General features: G+C 40.2%; 1 protein-coding gene across 4 annotated transcripts in view; it reads left to right on the forward strand.

The window, feature by feature from the left end:
• adam12b (ADAM metallopeptidase domain 12b) overlaps positions 1 to 17,976 on the forward strand; it is a 78,305-nt gene that overhangs the window by 54,018 nt on the left and 6,311 nt on the right. For 2 of the 4 annotated variants that reach the window (XM_035605718.2, XM_035605719.2), the window contains exons 12-21: positions 1,429 to 1,606; positions 5,282 to 5,371; positions 7,559 to 7,754; positions 7,876 to 7,984; positions 8,462 to 8,660; positions 10,169 to 10,246; positions 12,081 to 12,189; positions 12,494 to 12,680; positions 13,964 to 14,072; positions 15,383 to 15,634. In XM_035605718.2, coding sequence (XP_035461611.2) covers positions 1,429 to 1,606; positions 5,282 to 5,371; positions 7,559 to 7,754; positions 7,876 to 7,984; positions 8,462 to 8,660; positions 10,169 to 10,246; positions 12,081 to 12,189; positions 12,494 to 12,680; positions 13,964 to 14,072; positions 15,383 to 15,634 — 1,507 coding nt within the window. The remainder of the gene's footprint in view (positions 1 to 1,428; positions 1,607 to 5,281; positions 5,372 to 7,558; positions 7,755 to 7,875; positions 7,985 to 8,461; positions 8,661 to 10,168; positions 10,247 to 12,080; positions 12,190 to 12,493; positions 12,681 to 13,963; positions 14,073 to 15,382; positions 15,635 to 17,976) is intronic. The other 2 variants (XM_035605720.2, XM_035605721.2) reach the window with 1 other exon arrangement.

A 17,976-nucleotide genomic window follows, 5' to 3' on the forward strand; every position in this document is an offset into this window, starting at 1 on the left:
ACAGTCGGTTAAAAGCGGATACAGGCATTAGAGGCGGGTCAGCGGCAGGTTTAGAAATGTTTGAAAAGGGGAACCAAGACTGCAGAACACTGAAAGAGGAATCATAAATGTATTTTGTAGAATCTCTTTTAAGCCATGGTGGTTTTTAATGATATAATGATAAACTACATGTAGTCAATAGTTACATTTATTCATTCAGTATTTCAAATGATTGCCAAATAAAAAACTGAATCTAATATGATATGATATCAGTAAATCGTAGCTATTTGTAACTGCAGATATACAGCCGGGGACAGATTATGAGGCCCAACCCTCCGATGCCGGAACAAGCCTTCCAGATTGATCATTTGTGTCACTTTGTGGTCCGTTTGGGGCCATTACCCCTGGTTGAGAAGCAAGGTTTCTGACATTTTTCTCTCTGGTCCAGGTTTTCATTCTTCCCTTTCCATCTCTTTGGAAGCTATTTTACATCTATGTGTAACTGTTAGTATGTGTGTTTGTGGTTGTCTCGCTATCTCAAGCTCTGCTCCTGGTCAAACAGGAAGGTTTCTGTTTGTTCCATGATTGTATTTCTGTTTTGTTATTTTCTCTTCATAGATGATTTTTCATCCCCTTTGTCTTATTGTCTGTTCCTGTCATCACTGTGTTTAATTCCGTATTACTTTCTATAACACGTCTACATATTATTGTTGTTTTTCACTCTGCAGCTCTCTCTCTCCCACTCTCTTCCAATTTATTTCTGGTCCTTGGTTCGACTCACATAAGCTCATTCTAGCAGGAGGAGCATTCCCTTGGGCTTCACAGCTGCTATTGGCACATCGCACACGTTTCATCTTTTAACATTTTCTCGTTTCTAACACGAAATCCAATTTCTTTCCTCACTAAATTAGACATTAGTCAGCACTTCGGGTAAGCGATTCCAGAGAGTTAAATTAATGCAGTATAAATGATGTGGTTTTGGGGCTCGCTATTTTATCAAGGTTTCAAGTACCCATATGCTCACACACACACACACACACACACACACACACCAGTCATGCACATCCAACATAGCCCTCTTCACACTCCTCCCTCCAGTCAGTTGTTTAAATTGTCCTGCTCTATAGCCGGGATATGCTTCATGAAAATGAGAGAAAGTGTGTATCCGAACATTCAATGGCCAGTTTATGTATTGAGTATGAAAAAATCTCTTGAACTGGAGCTCATACAATGTCAGCAGACCGTTCGGTTTGTGTGAAAAGCCTCTTGTATGAGCAGACTTAAAAAAGGTTCTGTCTCTATTCTGGTTCAGGAGAATGTTTGAGGTCGCTTTTCATGAGATCATTTTGGCCTCCGAATCGTAAATTTGGGCAAATCTGTTTAATTTTTAACGTCATGTCTCTTCCTGCTTTCATTTCTCTTAACCTTGTTCTTCCATTGGCCTCATAGGTATCCATTCCCCACCGTGTTCAGTACATGCAGTAAGAAGGACCTTGCTGCCAGTCTGGAGAAAGGAGTGGGCATGTGTCTGTACAACATGCCCGAGGTCAAGGTTCTCTACGGCGGACAAAAGTGCGGCAACGGCTACGTGGAGGAGGGAGAGGAGTGTGACTGTGGGGAGCCAGAGGTAAGGTCGAATGTGAATGTGAAACAATGCTTTAAAAAATGTAATGTTTTTGCACCACAAACAGAAGTTAAAACACTGAGCTGAGCTGGTCAGAAAATTATTTTTTAGGCAAGGTTCCGGAAAGTGTAGTTAATTTTTGTAATTCTGTAGGTGCAGGCCAGTTTTTCTTGCCGTTCTCATTTGTACCTGCAGTTAACTGACCCCTCAGATGAATATGTTAATATTCCAAAATAAGAAAAGACTCTGACGAAATTAAATCAATTGAAATCAAAGTTCAAACGTCAAAGCCTGACTTTTCCTTTACAAAACTCTTTGTCCAAAGAAAACCACAGCAATTGTCCTGTAAGCAATCGTCCAGAACCACTGAAAGTCTCCGACCAATGAACCACAACAAACTTCCAAGTTAAACTTTCTCTGACACTGACGTTGTTATTTCGGCTTGAAAGCATTGAAAACTGCTGTATTAAAAGAAGAAAAAGAAAAAGCTGTTCTAACCACCTGCGACACCCAGTATACGCTAAGCGCTTCACTTACCTCACACCTCCTCGAAGTTTCCAACATGTGTTGAACAGGGCTCTGACAGGCTGCCACAGTGATGTCATATCCTTGTTGAAAGCCCATTAATCAAAGCACGGTCCAACTCTGTGACAAAGGAAACAAACAAAAGTGAAATCTGGGGGGAAGCTGAAATAAGTTTTTTTGGGGGCTGTGCCACACAAACAACTTGGCACAGCTGTGTCGCGTGTTCCCACTCATGCACACTTTGTTTCTCACACACACACACACACACACACACACACTGCAGGGCGCCTCAGGAAGTAAAGTGAGAATCAAATTGTACGTGGGGAGCAGGTATCACTCGGTGGCAGCTGTGTGTCTTATAGAGCCTAAAATTAAAGGAGCCAAAATGTTGAAGAAAAAAAGAAAGAAAAGAAAAAAAGTTGAATATATCACTCAGAATCCTTCAAAGCTGATGGTCTTTGAAAACACTAGGTGTTGAAAAATGGCACTCAAAACCAACATCTGCCAACCAACCCACTGATTTTTTATTTGAAATGATAGAAAAACAAAGAAAAGCAGCAAATCCTCTCATCACAGAGGTTGTAACCACCAAATGTTCGGCATATTTGCCTGAGGAGCAATGACTCAACCCATTCATAAATTATGATTATTAATTACTTATTTTTGTAATATTATAACACACATTAAATACAATTATGCATTATAAATATGCATTTCAACAGTTGTAGGTAATTGAAGTTGTAGATAACTATAATTCTAAGATTTAGATCCTCTTCTACCTTTTGTTGGCTTAGAAGATTTTAGTGTCAGACTAATTGATATTCACAATGTGTAACCTAATAATGACATCAGCACAACATATGAAATGTTAATTAAACATGTATCTGGTACATGTATATGATATCTGAAATAATAGTTGTAGCCTTCTGAGTGTTATACCTTATTTTTCACAAGCTGCATTGCCTTAAAAAGTAGAGGTCCTGATGCAGAACTCTTTCATTGATAAACCTCAAATATTGATGCAATAATAAAAGTTACTAGCAATTCTGCACCCACAACAGTCTTGTAGGACGCATTATTTTTTGGGGTTGAAGGTACATGCATTAGTACGTCAATCCATCCCATCAATGACTGTGAAATTTTTGCAATGCTTTGAAGGAATATGCCACAAACTCATTGGATTTTCAAAAGTTAAAGGTGGGGTCACTGTGACTCGTCATATATTAGGATCACCCCAAAGGGAATTTCTGGCACAAATGTCCACTTAGACTCAAAGATGACCTGAGAATTGTGTGGTCAAAACTCAGAGGTCACTGTGTCTTCCGAACAGGTTTTTGGCCTTGTGAACTCAATATCTCAGGAAAGCCTCAGGGGAACTTCTTCAGATTTGGAACAAACATTCATTGACTCCAAGATCAACTGATTTGATTTTTGCAGTCAAAGGTCAGGATCACTCTGAGATCACAAAACACGCTTTTGGCCATAAATCAAGAAATTAATGAGTCAATAGTGAAACACTTTAAAACAAATGTCTAATTAAGTGATGATATTTTTTATCCCTGTAATATCATAATGTTCTGCTAGAACATTTTATTAAGTTTTTTACCACACCATAACTCAGAGAGAGACGGGGAGATGTTGACCATATTCCCTGCACATCGACTGGTTGGTATTGGAATTCAACCGCGTAGCTGGCGTGACGCATACCACTGATCTACTCACAGTTAGTAAGAGTGTTGTTACAGATGATGTGTCCTCTCCTTCACAAATTATCTTTGACAAATAAATACAACTTGCGTGTATATAAAAACAACAGAACAGTTAGTTTAGCCATTACAAAGTAATGGTTAATGAGTTACAGCTGATGGGACCTGCCACTGATGCTGTTCATCATTTCAACGTATGAAAACGATGGTCAGCGTCGCCTTAAATGAGCCTGCTAACACAGCAGAGAAAAGGTTTGACATGAGAAAAAGATTTATTAGTGTCAGGGCGTAACAAATCCTGTTATATTACAAACTGGGAACCAGATTCAAATTGGGACCAGCTATCTGAGTCGGTCCTTATGCCTGATTAACAGAAGCATTGTTTTCCTTTTGTGCCTTTTCTAAAAAGAAAAATCATTTTGATGAACCACCTCTCTGACTGACTCAACAATATGTTGTAATACTTATATCATGACTATGTACTCTATAATTTACAGGCAAATCTAGGTAGTATTTTAGTGGAGTTTTGTGTTTGAACACCAACGAACCAGCTGCGTAATTTACATTTGCCAACCAGCTTGCCCCTCCATAACTCGGTGAGGTCGCCACAGAGGGTTTGCTTGTTTGATCAGCCGGCCCACTTACACAGAGACATGAAAGCAACCTTTTCTTTCCTCTCCAAACAATAAGTGTATGTCAGGGCCAAGAGGTGAACAGCCAGGCTTATAAGACCACACATCCACTGAAAATTAGACATCGAACAATCCAGCCTCCTCCAGTTTATAGTCTTCAACACGTCTTGTTATTACCTCCGAGCCACACAGGCGAAGTAGTGGGAGCTACTTTCTGCATGATGCATTGTGTGATGCTACCTGGAAAACAAAGCGGATGTCTTTTGGCATCCATAAAAGAGAAATCGCAACACCTCTCTGAAGTCTTTTATGGCATTATTCCCATTTCATCTTCTCTTTACAAATCCTCCCTGCTCTTGTCGACTTCTGGCAGCAGCCAGTTGATCTTGTCATTGTGTTGAAGTGGCCACAATCTTCGCCTCTGGAGGCCTTTCAAAACCCCACTTCTGCTCCTTGAAACACTAATACTCAATTTTTCCACATCATATCTCAGTTGAAGATCTTAGCACACGCCCTTCCAACTGCTACACCTGATTCTGGTCGTTTGCTCCTCTGTCTCACAGCTCCCACTTTATTGGTCAAAAGGACAGAGGTCTCAAGAATTCCTAAATCCAGAACACATGAGTTTCAGTTAATATGTTTCCGCTCAGAGATCCGCAGGTCAGGGTTAAGTAAGACAGGGATCCTTGAAAGGGAAGTGTGCTCCCCCTGACCTGGAAGTCTTGATCTGACAGGGACCAACTGTCTGAGAATCCTCTGAGCGCTGATCAGGTCCACATGTTGTTAACTGTTTTGTTTTCCTTCCCTTGTCCCAGGAATGCATGAACCCATGCTGCAACGCCACCACATGCACCCTCAAGGGAGGTGCCGTGTGCGCCCACGGACAATGCTGTGAAGACTGCAAGGTAATTCTTTTCATCTAGGTATGACTCATGCATTGTCCTTCTACTTTGAATCTTTTTGTCAGCGATTTAAATTCACTCATGTCATTTGAGTAGCCGGAAACCTTTCAAAACTTTTTTCAAATTGTATCTTCAAAGCTTTACTCTAGAGAAAAAAATTTTCTAAACTAAAACTAGCCCTAAAACTTTCGGAAACATATAATAGATTGCCCTCATCTGATTTAATATTTCAGGTCAGTTCATTCTAACTATCTCAATAGGATCTCAATAGGCAGGTTTCAATCGAGGTAAAGTTGGATTGCTTAAAGTTGTTTTCCACCTTGTTATTAGTGGTTCTTACTTTAACATGGAAATCTTTATTTTTTCCATGGTGTACCATTTTCCTTGTATGCAAAGCCTCAGGATGCATGCAATCCTGAGGCTTGTTATGCAGAAAGAAAAGATAGAAAATAACCACTGAACACTTGGCTAAATTTACATTGTCGAGAATTTCGCTGATGTTAGATCAGTTCAGAAAATGTCTCTGTAGATTTTGTTCCACTTTGGGTAAATGGAAGTTAAATCACAATCAACCTAAAATCTTCAATAAAGTCTCTTAAAAACATTTTAAACTGCTTTGTCACTTAAAGCTACATTGTCTAATATGTAGAAGAATTTATTAACAGAAATGTAATATATTGTCCATAACTATGTGTTCATATATATAAAATCACCAGTAACAAAGAACTGAGGTTTTTTCGTAAACTTTGAATGAGTTAATTATAGTTATATGGCTGGACCTGACTTCTGTGTGTGCCGCCATGTTTGCTCCGTCATGTTGAATACGGTTGCCCAATTCGGACAAATACGTGTTTAATTTTCAGAGCTGCATTAAACCGTAAGAGAATGCGGTCGCAATGCCCGAATTTTCCATTTATAGAATCGGGCGAGTGCCCTCGGGACCAGCCAAAGGGGGTGCACCAAATGATTAAGACAATGAGACCAGAGTCAACCCTGCATATTAAGCAAGCCCCCCCCCCATGTCAAAGCAAGTTCGTCAATATTGTGAGATGAGGAAGCGTAACTATTCTTCATGAGAAGAGAAGAAAAGAAAAAACCTCCACGAGACGTAAGCATGTGTTCTCTCCTCTCCACGTCCGATGTCAGCAAATAACAACACCGTGCACCAGAGCAGCGCAGAGCGCGGGAATTATAGGACATTATTTCTGAGTTAAGTGTGTATCAATGAATGAAGTGCTCATCCTGAGTCCGGACTGTGGTGTGCTTTGTGCTCAGAGAACTCACCAACTCGCAATTCCAAGCAGCAACCAGTGAGGACCAGTCCAGACAATTTATAGATGTGATGGCACTCCTCATTGGCGCACTTTCAGTAAATAATAACCATCAAGTTTATAGACAAGCCAAAGTACAAATAGTATCTCGCATTTTAAATATTTAAGGAAATCTGGGGGAGCCAGTTTTAATGGGCCTGATGGAGCTGATTGCCTTTATTATTAATAAATATGATCTATAATGTGCAGTTGCTATTATTAAATTTGTCAGTAGAGAAGATTGATCGTCAGTAAATTTTGTTTGTTTATACGGCATTTTGTTCTGTAAAGATCTATTTCTTCTTAGAATGACAGATGGAGCAAACCGTTTTAAAGGGAGGATTGTAGTGGGAGCACTGGGGTGTCAGGTGTAACTGTGCAGCAATGGCAAAGGGTTTAAATGGCGCATTGGCCCCTTTGCAGAGTTTAGCTTGTAAAATTTTCTATAATATATAGACAAACTGGAAGAGATGCAAACAAGAAGCGGTAGCCTGTACTTAAGCTATATGTTCTTGTAAATCTATGGTGTTAATGACATTGTCAGTGTCAATTTATTTACGTGTTAAGTCATAGGAGGGTGGGACTTCAAGAGTAGTCACCCGTGGGCACCCTAGGGTGTAATCCGGGCGTATCTTCAGTGTGTCTGTGTCGGTCAACAATGAAGGCCCGTTGTCGCAAAATGGAAGATCAACTCTCAACGTAATACTCTAATACTCAAAACCGTAGCAAATAGTTTGGTCTCTTTCAGCTACCATAGTCTTGAGCGCTCGAGAAGGGGATGGGGGTGGTCAGTAAGTTGCGGTTTGCAATTTTACCACCAGATGCCGCCAAATATCACACACTGTAGCTTTAATATCTGCTGCACTGTATGTGTTTACAGCTGAAGGTGGCTGGCACCCTCTGTCGAGAGTCCAGTAACTCTTGTGACCTGCCAGAGTTCTGTACTGGTGCCAACCCTCACTGCCCTGCCAACGTTTATCTGCATGATGGGCACGCCTGCCACACCGTCGAAGGCTACTGCTACAATGGCATCTGCCAGACTCATGAGCAACAATGCATCACCTTGTGGGGACCAGGTAAATCAACGGCCACTAATAAATTCAACTGTGTTTCTAATCTTCACTATTACTTTTGTATGCCTTTGACTTCATGTTGACGATTGTGTTTGGCATTTTCCTCGTTTGTGTTTGTGTGCAGGTGCCAAGCCTGCCCCTGGGATCTGCTTTGAGCGAGTGAACTCAGCAGGGGATCCTTACGGGAACTGTGGGAAGGACTCCAAAGGCTCCTTTGCCAAATGTGATGCGAGGTATGAGTCTGCAGCTGGATTGGTACAGTGGAGGCTCAGATAAATGACTGTAAAGAGAAAACTCTACTGATCAGCTTAAGTGGCGTCATTAGCAATCATCATTACATTGAGGAATCTGACATGTGGTCTTCAAACAAAAGTTTACAAGAGTGAAAAATGTAATTTGAGCAAGATAGTAGCAAATTAGAGCCTAAATAATTCCACGCTATTCTTGTCGGCTAATTATTCTAAAGATCTTCTCCCTTCGGGTGAATTCTGTAATCAGGCTCTTTGTTAATTGATGTAATTGCTTTAATGACCGGAGGACTGAAGCACTGCAGCTTTCTTCAGCAGTCTTTCATCTTTCACTACAGTTACTTATCTTTGTCTGTCATTGATGGGCCTTAATGTTTTAGGCCTTTTTCATGCTACGTTGTGTTTTTTTTTTTCCAAATGTATTTGTGCACACATGCATGTTATGTTGTGTGTTGCACGCAGGGATGCAAAATGTGGTAAAATTCAGTGCCAAGGAGGAGCTAACCGGCCAGTGATCGGAACAAATGCCGTTTCCATTGAAACCAACATCCCGCTGCAGGAAGGAGGGCGTATTCTGTGTCGAGGGACACATGTGTACCTGGGGGATGACATGCCTGACCCTGGACTGGTTCTGGCTGGTACAAAGTGTGGCAACGGCATGGTGAGCAATATTTGTATGGTTTAATTGTAAAGAGGCATGGTGGTTACATTTAATTCTTCACAAACAGGGACAATACTCATGACTAGATCCCAACCTATTTATTGGTATTGGTAAAAATTGGCAAATTTGAGCCTTTCAAAGACATAATGGTATCTGCGTTTATGTTTGTCAATATGAAAACTCTACTCTTTTCAGAATAAACAATGCAGAACAACTCGTTGGCTGTTGTTCATTTCAATCTTTTAATCATTACAAATTGTAATTATTGTTTACTTTTTAGATTTTTACAGTGATCAATACAATGTTTACAAAGATGTTTTCAATGCAGAGAAGGTTTGTGTTTATGTTAACGTTTCATGTAAAAAAGATTTATGATTATTTTCTTAATTTAAATTCTATATATTTGGTTGTGTTCGTGTGTTTTTTTAATTTATAATCATTTCCAATAAAGATTATGGCTAAACTGTTAAACATTCATTTAATCCTCAATTACATTTATTTGTCATAAGGATTAGATGATGACATCTTTGAAAACGGCATCATTAGGAATCATTCTAATATATATATATATACCATATTGGTTGGACTCTACTTCCTGATTCAACACAAGGTCCATACTATATTAAGTACTATATAAATCAGTAATGTACAAGCCTCCATCACCCAGAGGTCAACCCTACTACTTTCTGATTGTTCACAATGTTGAATGAACTTTCTATAGATATTAACATGTTAGCTGTAGGCTGTTAGCTTGTTGTTTATCGCTATAACCATAGGATGAAGATATGTAATTTGCTCTCCTGATATCGAAAAAGACTGACAACTGTCTGAACCTAGATTAATGTTCCTTTAGGCACAGAGCAGCATGGTACTGCAGCACAGAGCCAAGACACAGAGAAGTTATCCTTCCTACAAAAAGGGCTAATGAAATTAAACCGTGAGTGGATCCAATGATCCATATGTGCAGTGCAAATCATTCTTAATGCGGAAAAGACCCTTATGGCAACCAGTCAATTTAATTAGGTGAGCCACACCAGTGCCATCAGGGCCTTTTTCTGTCAAGCAACAGGCCTCTAGTGTTGGGCTGGTCGCCCTTCCCTCCCCTAAGTGACACTGCAGTTTTGCCTTAAGCGGATACTTGTTTAATTTTGTGGTACATGTCCACCAAACATCACTTCAGGTGTGTCATCCTTAAAAATGTCTGCAGTATTTACAAATGTATTAAATTTTCATGTTTATTCCACTGTTGTTTATTCCACGTGAATTTATGTATGTTTCAATCAGAATAATTTATTCAGCAATTTTCAAATTGCAACTGTTCTCTTTAATTTAGTTCTCTTTAAGAGAAAATGCAGCACCAATCATACACATGTATCTTTATGGTACAGACATTAAAATTGTGCACATCCATGACACATGTTATGTAACCGTGCCATACACATATGTTTTTATAGTCTTTGTTTTTGTGTTCACCTTGTTTTGATCGATGGTGCTTTCTCCTCTCACAGGTGTGCCTGAATCGGCAGTGCCAGAATGTCAGTGTCTTCGATGTGCATGAGTGCTCTGGGAAGTGCAGTGGACGTGGGGTGAGTGCAAAGAACGCGTTAGCTTCATATTCAGTGTTAAATTATGCACCAGACCTGTGAAACAGTGTTTATCTATTTAGTCACTTTGACCAGTTGAGCAGAATGAAGACTTTCTCTTGATTTTGCTGCCGTTTAATTGCACACAGTGGCAGAACAGTAGCGGGGTATTAACAGTGCAGCCGGTGAGTCCTGGCAGCATCTCCTGTTCTATATCATCAGTCTCCATTGTCCAATTGAGGTTAAATCAGTCCCGTTCAACAGCATAATTTAGGGTCCACTTCAGTGTGGTTCATCATCTTTTTGACTTTACAGAGATAGTAGATACAGTGCAGCACTGCAGGGGGGGCTGCAATGCTATTTTTATTGTAGTATGAGAGTAACAATTCCTGCCAAGAAATATTCACATTTCTCCCTTATCAATTATTCAACATACAGTGCTTTTATGTTTTATTTACTTTGTTGTTTAGTACTGAGAATCAAAAACTCAACAGGGCCCACTTTGCAGTAACCTCTGATCTTCACTTTCAATTCAAAGCGAAGAGATAATGTACAATGAGAAAACAAGGCTGTGATCCTAAAATTGTAAATTACGTCAATTCATCCCACCAAACACCCCTAAAACCGGATTGACCCGTCAATAAACCTAACAAAAGATAAAGAGATGTAGCTGCCAGTAGACTTGCACACAGCAACAACAAAAAGAAAAAATCATGTTTAAAAATGACTCAGCAAAAAGAATTTGAGTTATAGAGAAATGGCTTCCCATTAAGCCTGTGGACTTGAGCTGCATCTTCCCTCCTGCAGAAATATCTGCCAAAGCGATTTGTCTGACATTTTCTCCAACACCAGGCACAGAACGAGAGGTGACTGGAAAAGAGGAAAGTACTGATTTTACTGTGGGAGTTTATCTTGCAGGACAGGTATTGACTGTAAACAGGTACATTGGTATCTACATTTGTTGCTTATCAAGCAGGTGTTTGAAGCTTTAACTTTTCAATACCTACAGTATTTACCCATATCAGATAGGCCTCTCCATGAAATAAACAGATCAAAATGTGAGGTGTAACTCAGGCTAGAGCTGAATCATTGTCACCATTTCAATATATATGAGAAAGATATGGGATATATTTAATTAAATGTATGTGTGTATCTTGAGCATTAGATCGACAGTAGATGATATTTTGGTGAAATTAACAGATTGCATTTGCGTCCGTGTTCTGATAGAACTTCTCATAAAACTCCCCCAAATCATACTTCCCTCTGAGCTCTGTGCCTCTTAACCCCAATAGCCTGGTCCTCAATTTCATTTGTACAGGGCCCAAATCCCAACATACAGTACAATTCAGCGTAAACTCAGTAGATGCTGCTGTCGCTGTGTGTGCTCACTGGACAAATGTACAGTTCTCAAAGGGCAGACCTCAGCTTAATACCCGCCCTGCTCTGTAAAAGCGAAATGTGTATGTTTGTCATTCCCCCATCAATGTTCAGCTACAAAATTAATCATCTGGATATACTCTCCCAAATAATATTCCAACCGAGTTTGGTAAAAGTCCATCCATGTGTTTTTGAGTTCTTTTGTGCACACAAACACACACACATAGACAGTAGTGAAAACGACTCCCTGCTCCTGGCCATACTCGTTGTGCAGGATAACAAACCCTTTCAGTTTCTATCTTGTTGTTTGGGGATAGATCCTTTGTAGAGGGCAAAGATATATGTGTGGCACACACATATATCTGGATTATATGTTGTTGTAAATTAATGCTTGTTGATACTATACTATGCAGAAGAAGACTTTTATCAGTGCTGAACTGTGAATCGAACTTGTTTGCAGGTGTGCAACAACAAGAACAACTGCCACTGTGAAGCACACTGGGCCCCTCCGTTCTGTGAGAAGAGCGGCTTCGGTGGGAGCATTGACAGTGGGCCAATGAGGCTGGCAGGTAGTGAGGACGATTTCTACTGTCAGAGACACAACAGCATTATCTCAACACAATGATGTATCAGCTGCACTTTGCACATCTCTTTCTTGGTTTCACTGGATTGCTGTGTGGTTTGGACTTGACACACAACTCCCCTCCCTCCCAGCAGTACATAACACTGCAGAGTCTGTACTAATAAAATAAAAAATAAAATACATTTTAGTCGTGAAGAGCAGAAATTAGCAAAGACATGTGGATTTCGAACTGACCGTGGCGCAGCTGTAACAGTCTTTTCATTATGTCCTGTCATCGTTCCGTGCTGTAGATGTGCGTATGTGTGTATTAATGTGCGTGTTGTCATATGTGGCATCAGCCGACAGCATGGTCATTACTGTGGCAATCCTGGTCGCCCTGGTCAGCCTCCTGGTAGCCACCTTGATCGTCTTTCTGAAGAGGAAATCTCTGCTTCGACTCCTCTTCACCAATAAGAAGAGCACGTTGGAGAAACTCAGGTGACGCGTCTCCGTCAAACAGAACAGACTTAATGACATGTAGTGAGGCTGCTTGGACTGTAGCAAAGAACACCTTGAGAAATGGAAATAATGGGATTAATGTTCTTGTTCCTGCTGTCTTTTTATAAGTGAATAGTTACGTCATTTTAAAGATGAATAATTTCAAACCTTATGGTTTCACTCCACTTTATTATTTCTACAGACATGAGGTTGTAAATGCTTTTTATCAGTGTTTAGCTTGGGTGCACCTGTACCTAACATTTGGCAAGTAAAGGAAAATAAAAAGTGCAACAGTTTCTCAAGAGCAGAATGTGCAGCTTATCTTAAAAATGCAATTCCTCACCAAATGTAAATACAAGCATCACTATAGCACCAAAGTCTTAAACACCACTAACACTTTATTTTACCAGTCCACATTTTCCTAATATTCTCCTAATAGTTTTCCTGAAAAGAATTATGTAATGTGGTAGGGAGAAAATGGGTTCAACTAATACACTTTCTGTTGATTCATTTTAAATGAACAGCTAGTGGAACCAGTGAGATTTCTATTCAGTGCACAGAGGTTAACCATGAAACGTATCGACAGGAAAGCATACAATTCAGCATGTGTGGAAGATAAGGTTTCCAGTTATAAACAAATAACGTTTTTGGATTTTGTCTGGTTTATTTATTTTTTTCATTCAAGGAAATTAATGTTTCTCATATTTAGTACCAAATGACAGTTTTTTCCTTGACAATTATTAGTAAATGATAGACCCGTACAATAAAGCTTAACCAAAAAACCTGCAGGAACTTATTCACCCAAATTCTTTTTAATACATGTGCAAAGATGTACTTCAGAAGTCAAGAATGAACTTTGACACTTGAATAGAATAATGTAAATTCTTTTTAATGTGTTGTTTATCTGTTTATGTTGTCTTGTTTATATATTTATAAAATGGAAACTCCAACGGTCCAACCTGTTATTTTTTTATTATTATGACCAGCTAAGTAGATTTATAGAACATTTACAAGAGATGATCATCACGACTATGTTGCTATGGTCACATTTGACAAGACAGTGGCCAGGCGACATGCTCATCACGTTTTGACTCAAATAATGCTCAATTCTGATCGGTGCACAGAATTCTGTAACGTCATCTTCTTCCAAGAGAGCCCAAGTCAAACTGTCCAACTATGGCACAAAATTGTATTCACGTTGTACCAAAGGACTCATAATAAGAAGCAGATTGAAAAATATTCTTTTCCCCCCAGAGCCTTTAAGTTCTTTGTTGTGTTTGCAGATCTGTGGAGGTCAACAGGCCAAACAGCCCCATCAGGACTCAGTCCATGTACAGGCCCACCCCTCAACGCAAAGCTCCACCCAAACCCTCTGGAGCCAGCATTTATAAGGTGAGTGTGTATGTATTTGTGTGTGCGTAGGTGCGCACTCTTTTGTTACAGGCCATTTGATTTGATTTCTTTTTCTAATAATACTTTCACTCACCTGCAGTCTGGCCCCGCTTTAGAGTTGATGAAGCGAGATGACGGTGCGGGGGGCGATTGATTCAGCCTCACTGTATCTCTCTCTCGGAGAAATATTAATCACCGTGCTTTTGTCGACAGAAGCCAGGGAAACAGTAATTGAGAGATTGCTCTATTGAATGTGAGCCGCGGTGTTGTTATTTGAGCCACTTTGATATTTGTTTGTGATGAAATTATATTTTTTCACAAGGAGGGAGCAGAGTTGATTGATTCAGGCAGAGGTAGAAAATGGGCTTTGATTTGTTTGTTGGAAATGATAAGCACAGAGGGAGTTTAACCGCAATTTGCATGTGTATGACAAACTCAAGGCACAAGCATTTATTTGCAAGAGAGAGAGAGAGTGTGTCTGTGTGTGTGTGTGTGTGTGTGTGTGTGTGTGTGTGTGTGTTTGTGTTTGCACCGGTCACCGGCGGTATCTGCAATAACTGTTTTTGGAGGTACAGCTAATATCACAATTTAATGTAGAAATCTTTCCAGTTTATATGTAGGAGTTTACTCAGTATCAAAGCAACTCTCAGTGTGTGTGTGTGTGTGTGTGCGTGTGTGTGTGTGTGTGTGTGTGTGTGTTGTCCAGCAACCAAATCTATATTTGTTCATTTTAGGTATTATTGGTCTGTTTTGGTGCGGAGGGGTAACAGCTGGTCAGCACGTGTGGTCAGACTCTGGGTTTTTACATTTGCATAACGTGATGTCACATAATGTTGTTTTCCAGTTTTACGACTGACTCTGACATCAGCTGTTTCACACGTAGTGGAATTTTAAATTGTTTATGTCTGCACTACAGCACCTTGTCGGTAATCATTACATAAGAGTGCAATGGAGTGCAATGGCTGCAACAAATTATTATTTTATTCCTCATTTATCAAGCAGTCTATCGAACCATTTAGTCACACGCCGAGAAAAGTTTTTAAAAAGTCAAAGAGGACATTTTGACATGTCACAGTAGAAAAAAAGCTCAGGTGTAAAATAATAACATTAATGATGGCTGAATTCCATTTGGCGGCTCCAGTTTGCTGCCTTCATCGTCTTACTGGGACACTCGAATAGATCATTGGCATCATTCATGTTTTCCATTACACCTGCGCTTCTCCTGCTGTGACGAGTCAAAATGGCTGCTCGATAGAAAACACGCAACTCGCGGAGTTGCTGCAAATAACTGTCTCTCGTCCTCCTTTCAGCCGTCTCTCCTGAGCGCGGAGCCACTCCTGCCTCCGCACAACTTCCACTCCCACAGCCTGCGCAGACTGCCCCTCTACCGGCCCCTGCACATCAGCCAGCCCATGCCGGTGTCTCTGAGCGTGGGCCAGCCCACCTTGCCTCCTCTCCCAGCCCACCACAGGCTCCTGCCGGCCCACGCCTCCCTCTCACCGCCACGAGTGCCACCTTTTCTCAGTCTGCCTCGCCGGCAGTCATGGTGCAGAGCAGACCAGGTTTGTCCGGAGAAATATTGACAAATGCTCCTTATTTACCTGGAATTACATGATGTAGATCTCCACGTCGACTCAAAAATTCATATATTCTGTCGCTTTTACTAGATGAATGGTCTTTTATAAGTTAAAAAATGTCATTTATTTTTGTGAACCATAGCTTGAATGTATTATATATCCAGCTTATGTTTCTACAGTGACTTTATATATTATATATTCATTTGATTCCATTTTTAACAAAGTCCGAAATTGAACCTGCGAAGACTTGAAACTTGCTCACAAAAGGCCACAGTGAACATTTTGTTTTGCTCCTTTTGTGTCCGAGTTCTATTCTCAATGGATTGTAATGGATCCTTGCCGATCCATTTAAGGACACTGCTGAAGAATGCGTTGCAATCCTGCGCTGTGTTGTTAGTGAAACAATTCCACTGTTCTATAGCTTCAGTCGTTTCACATAAATCCTCCTCAGCAGATGACAGTTGCCCTGTAATTAACGACTTCTCCTCCATGTTGGCTCAAAACGGGAAACAAAAAGTTCCTTCATGACCTCGGAAAACAGTCGCTCTCAAATCAGTCTCACCACAGGTTATAATTTTGTCACTGCTCTTTTCAAGGTCAAGGATATGGGTTGTCGGAAAATCATACCGATGAGATAACCAATAAATAAATAATAACAATTGCAAAATAATAAAGTGGATTTAGTATTTCCCCAGATGTCAGTGTTTGGTAGGACACACAGATGAAGAGATTTAACATTCCCAACAGTCCCTGCTCTTTCCACATAACAGTAATGTGCATTTAACAATAAATAAAGCAGGTGCTCACTGTGATCGATTACCTCTGACAAACAAATGTTATGATTTTATTACCGTAATGATATTAACAAAAACAATGAGATGGAATGGAAGGGAGGAAATCTGGGCCCTTTTTAAAATCCTGTGCAGTAATGTAGAATATATATAAAAATTGTAGTTAATGGTCTAAAACCTGCACAGGCACCTGTAGGGTGTTTTTTTAAAAGGTTGTAGACAAGTGCTGGCGGAAACCACAACTCATTGCGTTTCTGCACTGCGGTCGGCCTGCTCGCCCACTTATCGACAGTACAATTCCATCCCCCCTAGCCCCACTCCCCCTGTGTGTCCTAACTCCCGAGTAAGGCACTGCTTTGTGCTGAGCCAGCAGCATTGGATGCAGTGGAGATGGTAAATCCATCTGTCTGCTCTGGTGGTGGATCCAAACCCTGATCCGTTTACGTACCAGCACAGCAAGGAGAGTTGTTGCCAGCTCTTTCCGTAAGCAGGGTGCACGGGAAATTGGCAAAAGTTTGCTGCTTTTGAACGGTGGAAAAAGGGAAGACATTAGCTTTGTGATATGACTCTTTGTTGGATACAGAGCAGAACATAATCCCAAAGGTGATGCCAGAACACGAAGGAGGGGGAATCATGTAGGGATACCTCCAATGTTAATCATTCAGGTGAGCAGCAGCAGCAGCAGCAACATCAGTGGTGGGAAGGAATTGACTGTTCTTCAGTTCAAGCTCTGTTCTTAAGCATAATTTACTTGAATGTTTCCATTTTTGCCACTTTATACTTCTGCTACACCAGATTTTGGAGCAAATGTCGTAGGGTACTTTTCACAGTACATTTATTTTACAGTTAGGATTTTTTTTTCCTTTTAATATTTTTCATCCAAAAGAAACACAAAATACAATACATTGCCAAAGATTAAACGTGTGGTTCCAAATAGTTTTTTAACTGGTGAGCCCTTATAAGAAAGTAGTTGGACCCGCTTGTCACATTTCAGATGTCAATGTGTGACATTTCTCCTTTGAAAGTTCTCATATAGGTTATTTTAGATATGTGATGTCAGTGTGAGTGAGGTATGATTATTCAATATCTCACAAACAGCAAAGCTAAGTTGTCCCAAAAGTTACAATAATATTTTGTGGAAGAACTTTTTTCCCTTTTTTCTTTCCTAATGTTCATCTCAGGCTCCCTCAGATTTACCTGGTGACCCATTTGAGAGTCACTGGATTACTTTACCTATAAAAAAGTTCTAGTTACACACTGATGAATATGAATTAACAATCTATTGGATGTGTGATTTAAAATGCAAGACTTTCTCTTATTGTTTTTCCTTTGCTGCATTGCTATTTTTACTCAGGTACACAATGTGAGTACTTGTTCCAGAAAAAAACTGGCATCGTGTCCAGTTTTGGATGGTTTCGTGGCCTCCGGCATAGTTTGTTGTTTTTGTGTGCCAGCTAACGGTGCACTTTAGCTGAAGGGGCACCGTTTGCTTTATAAATAGGCTGCTCACTTGCCTGCCAAAACAATGGAACCCTG

The sequence above is a fragment of the Scophthalmus maximus genome, chromosome 10 (assembly GCF_022379125.1).
Source record: "Scophthalmus maximus strain ysfricsl-2021 chromosome 10, ASM2237912v1, whole genome shotgun sequence".
In the NCBI taxonomy this organism is placed as follows: Eukaryota; Metazoa; Chordata; class Actinopteri; order Pleuronectiformes; family Scophthalmidae; genus Scophthalmus; species Scophthalmus maximus.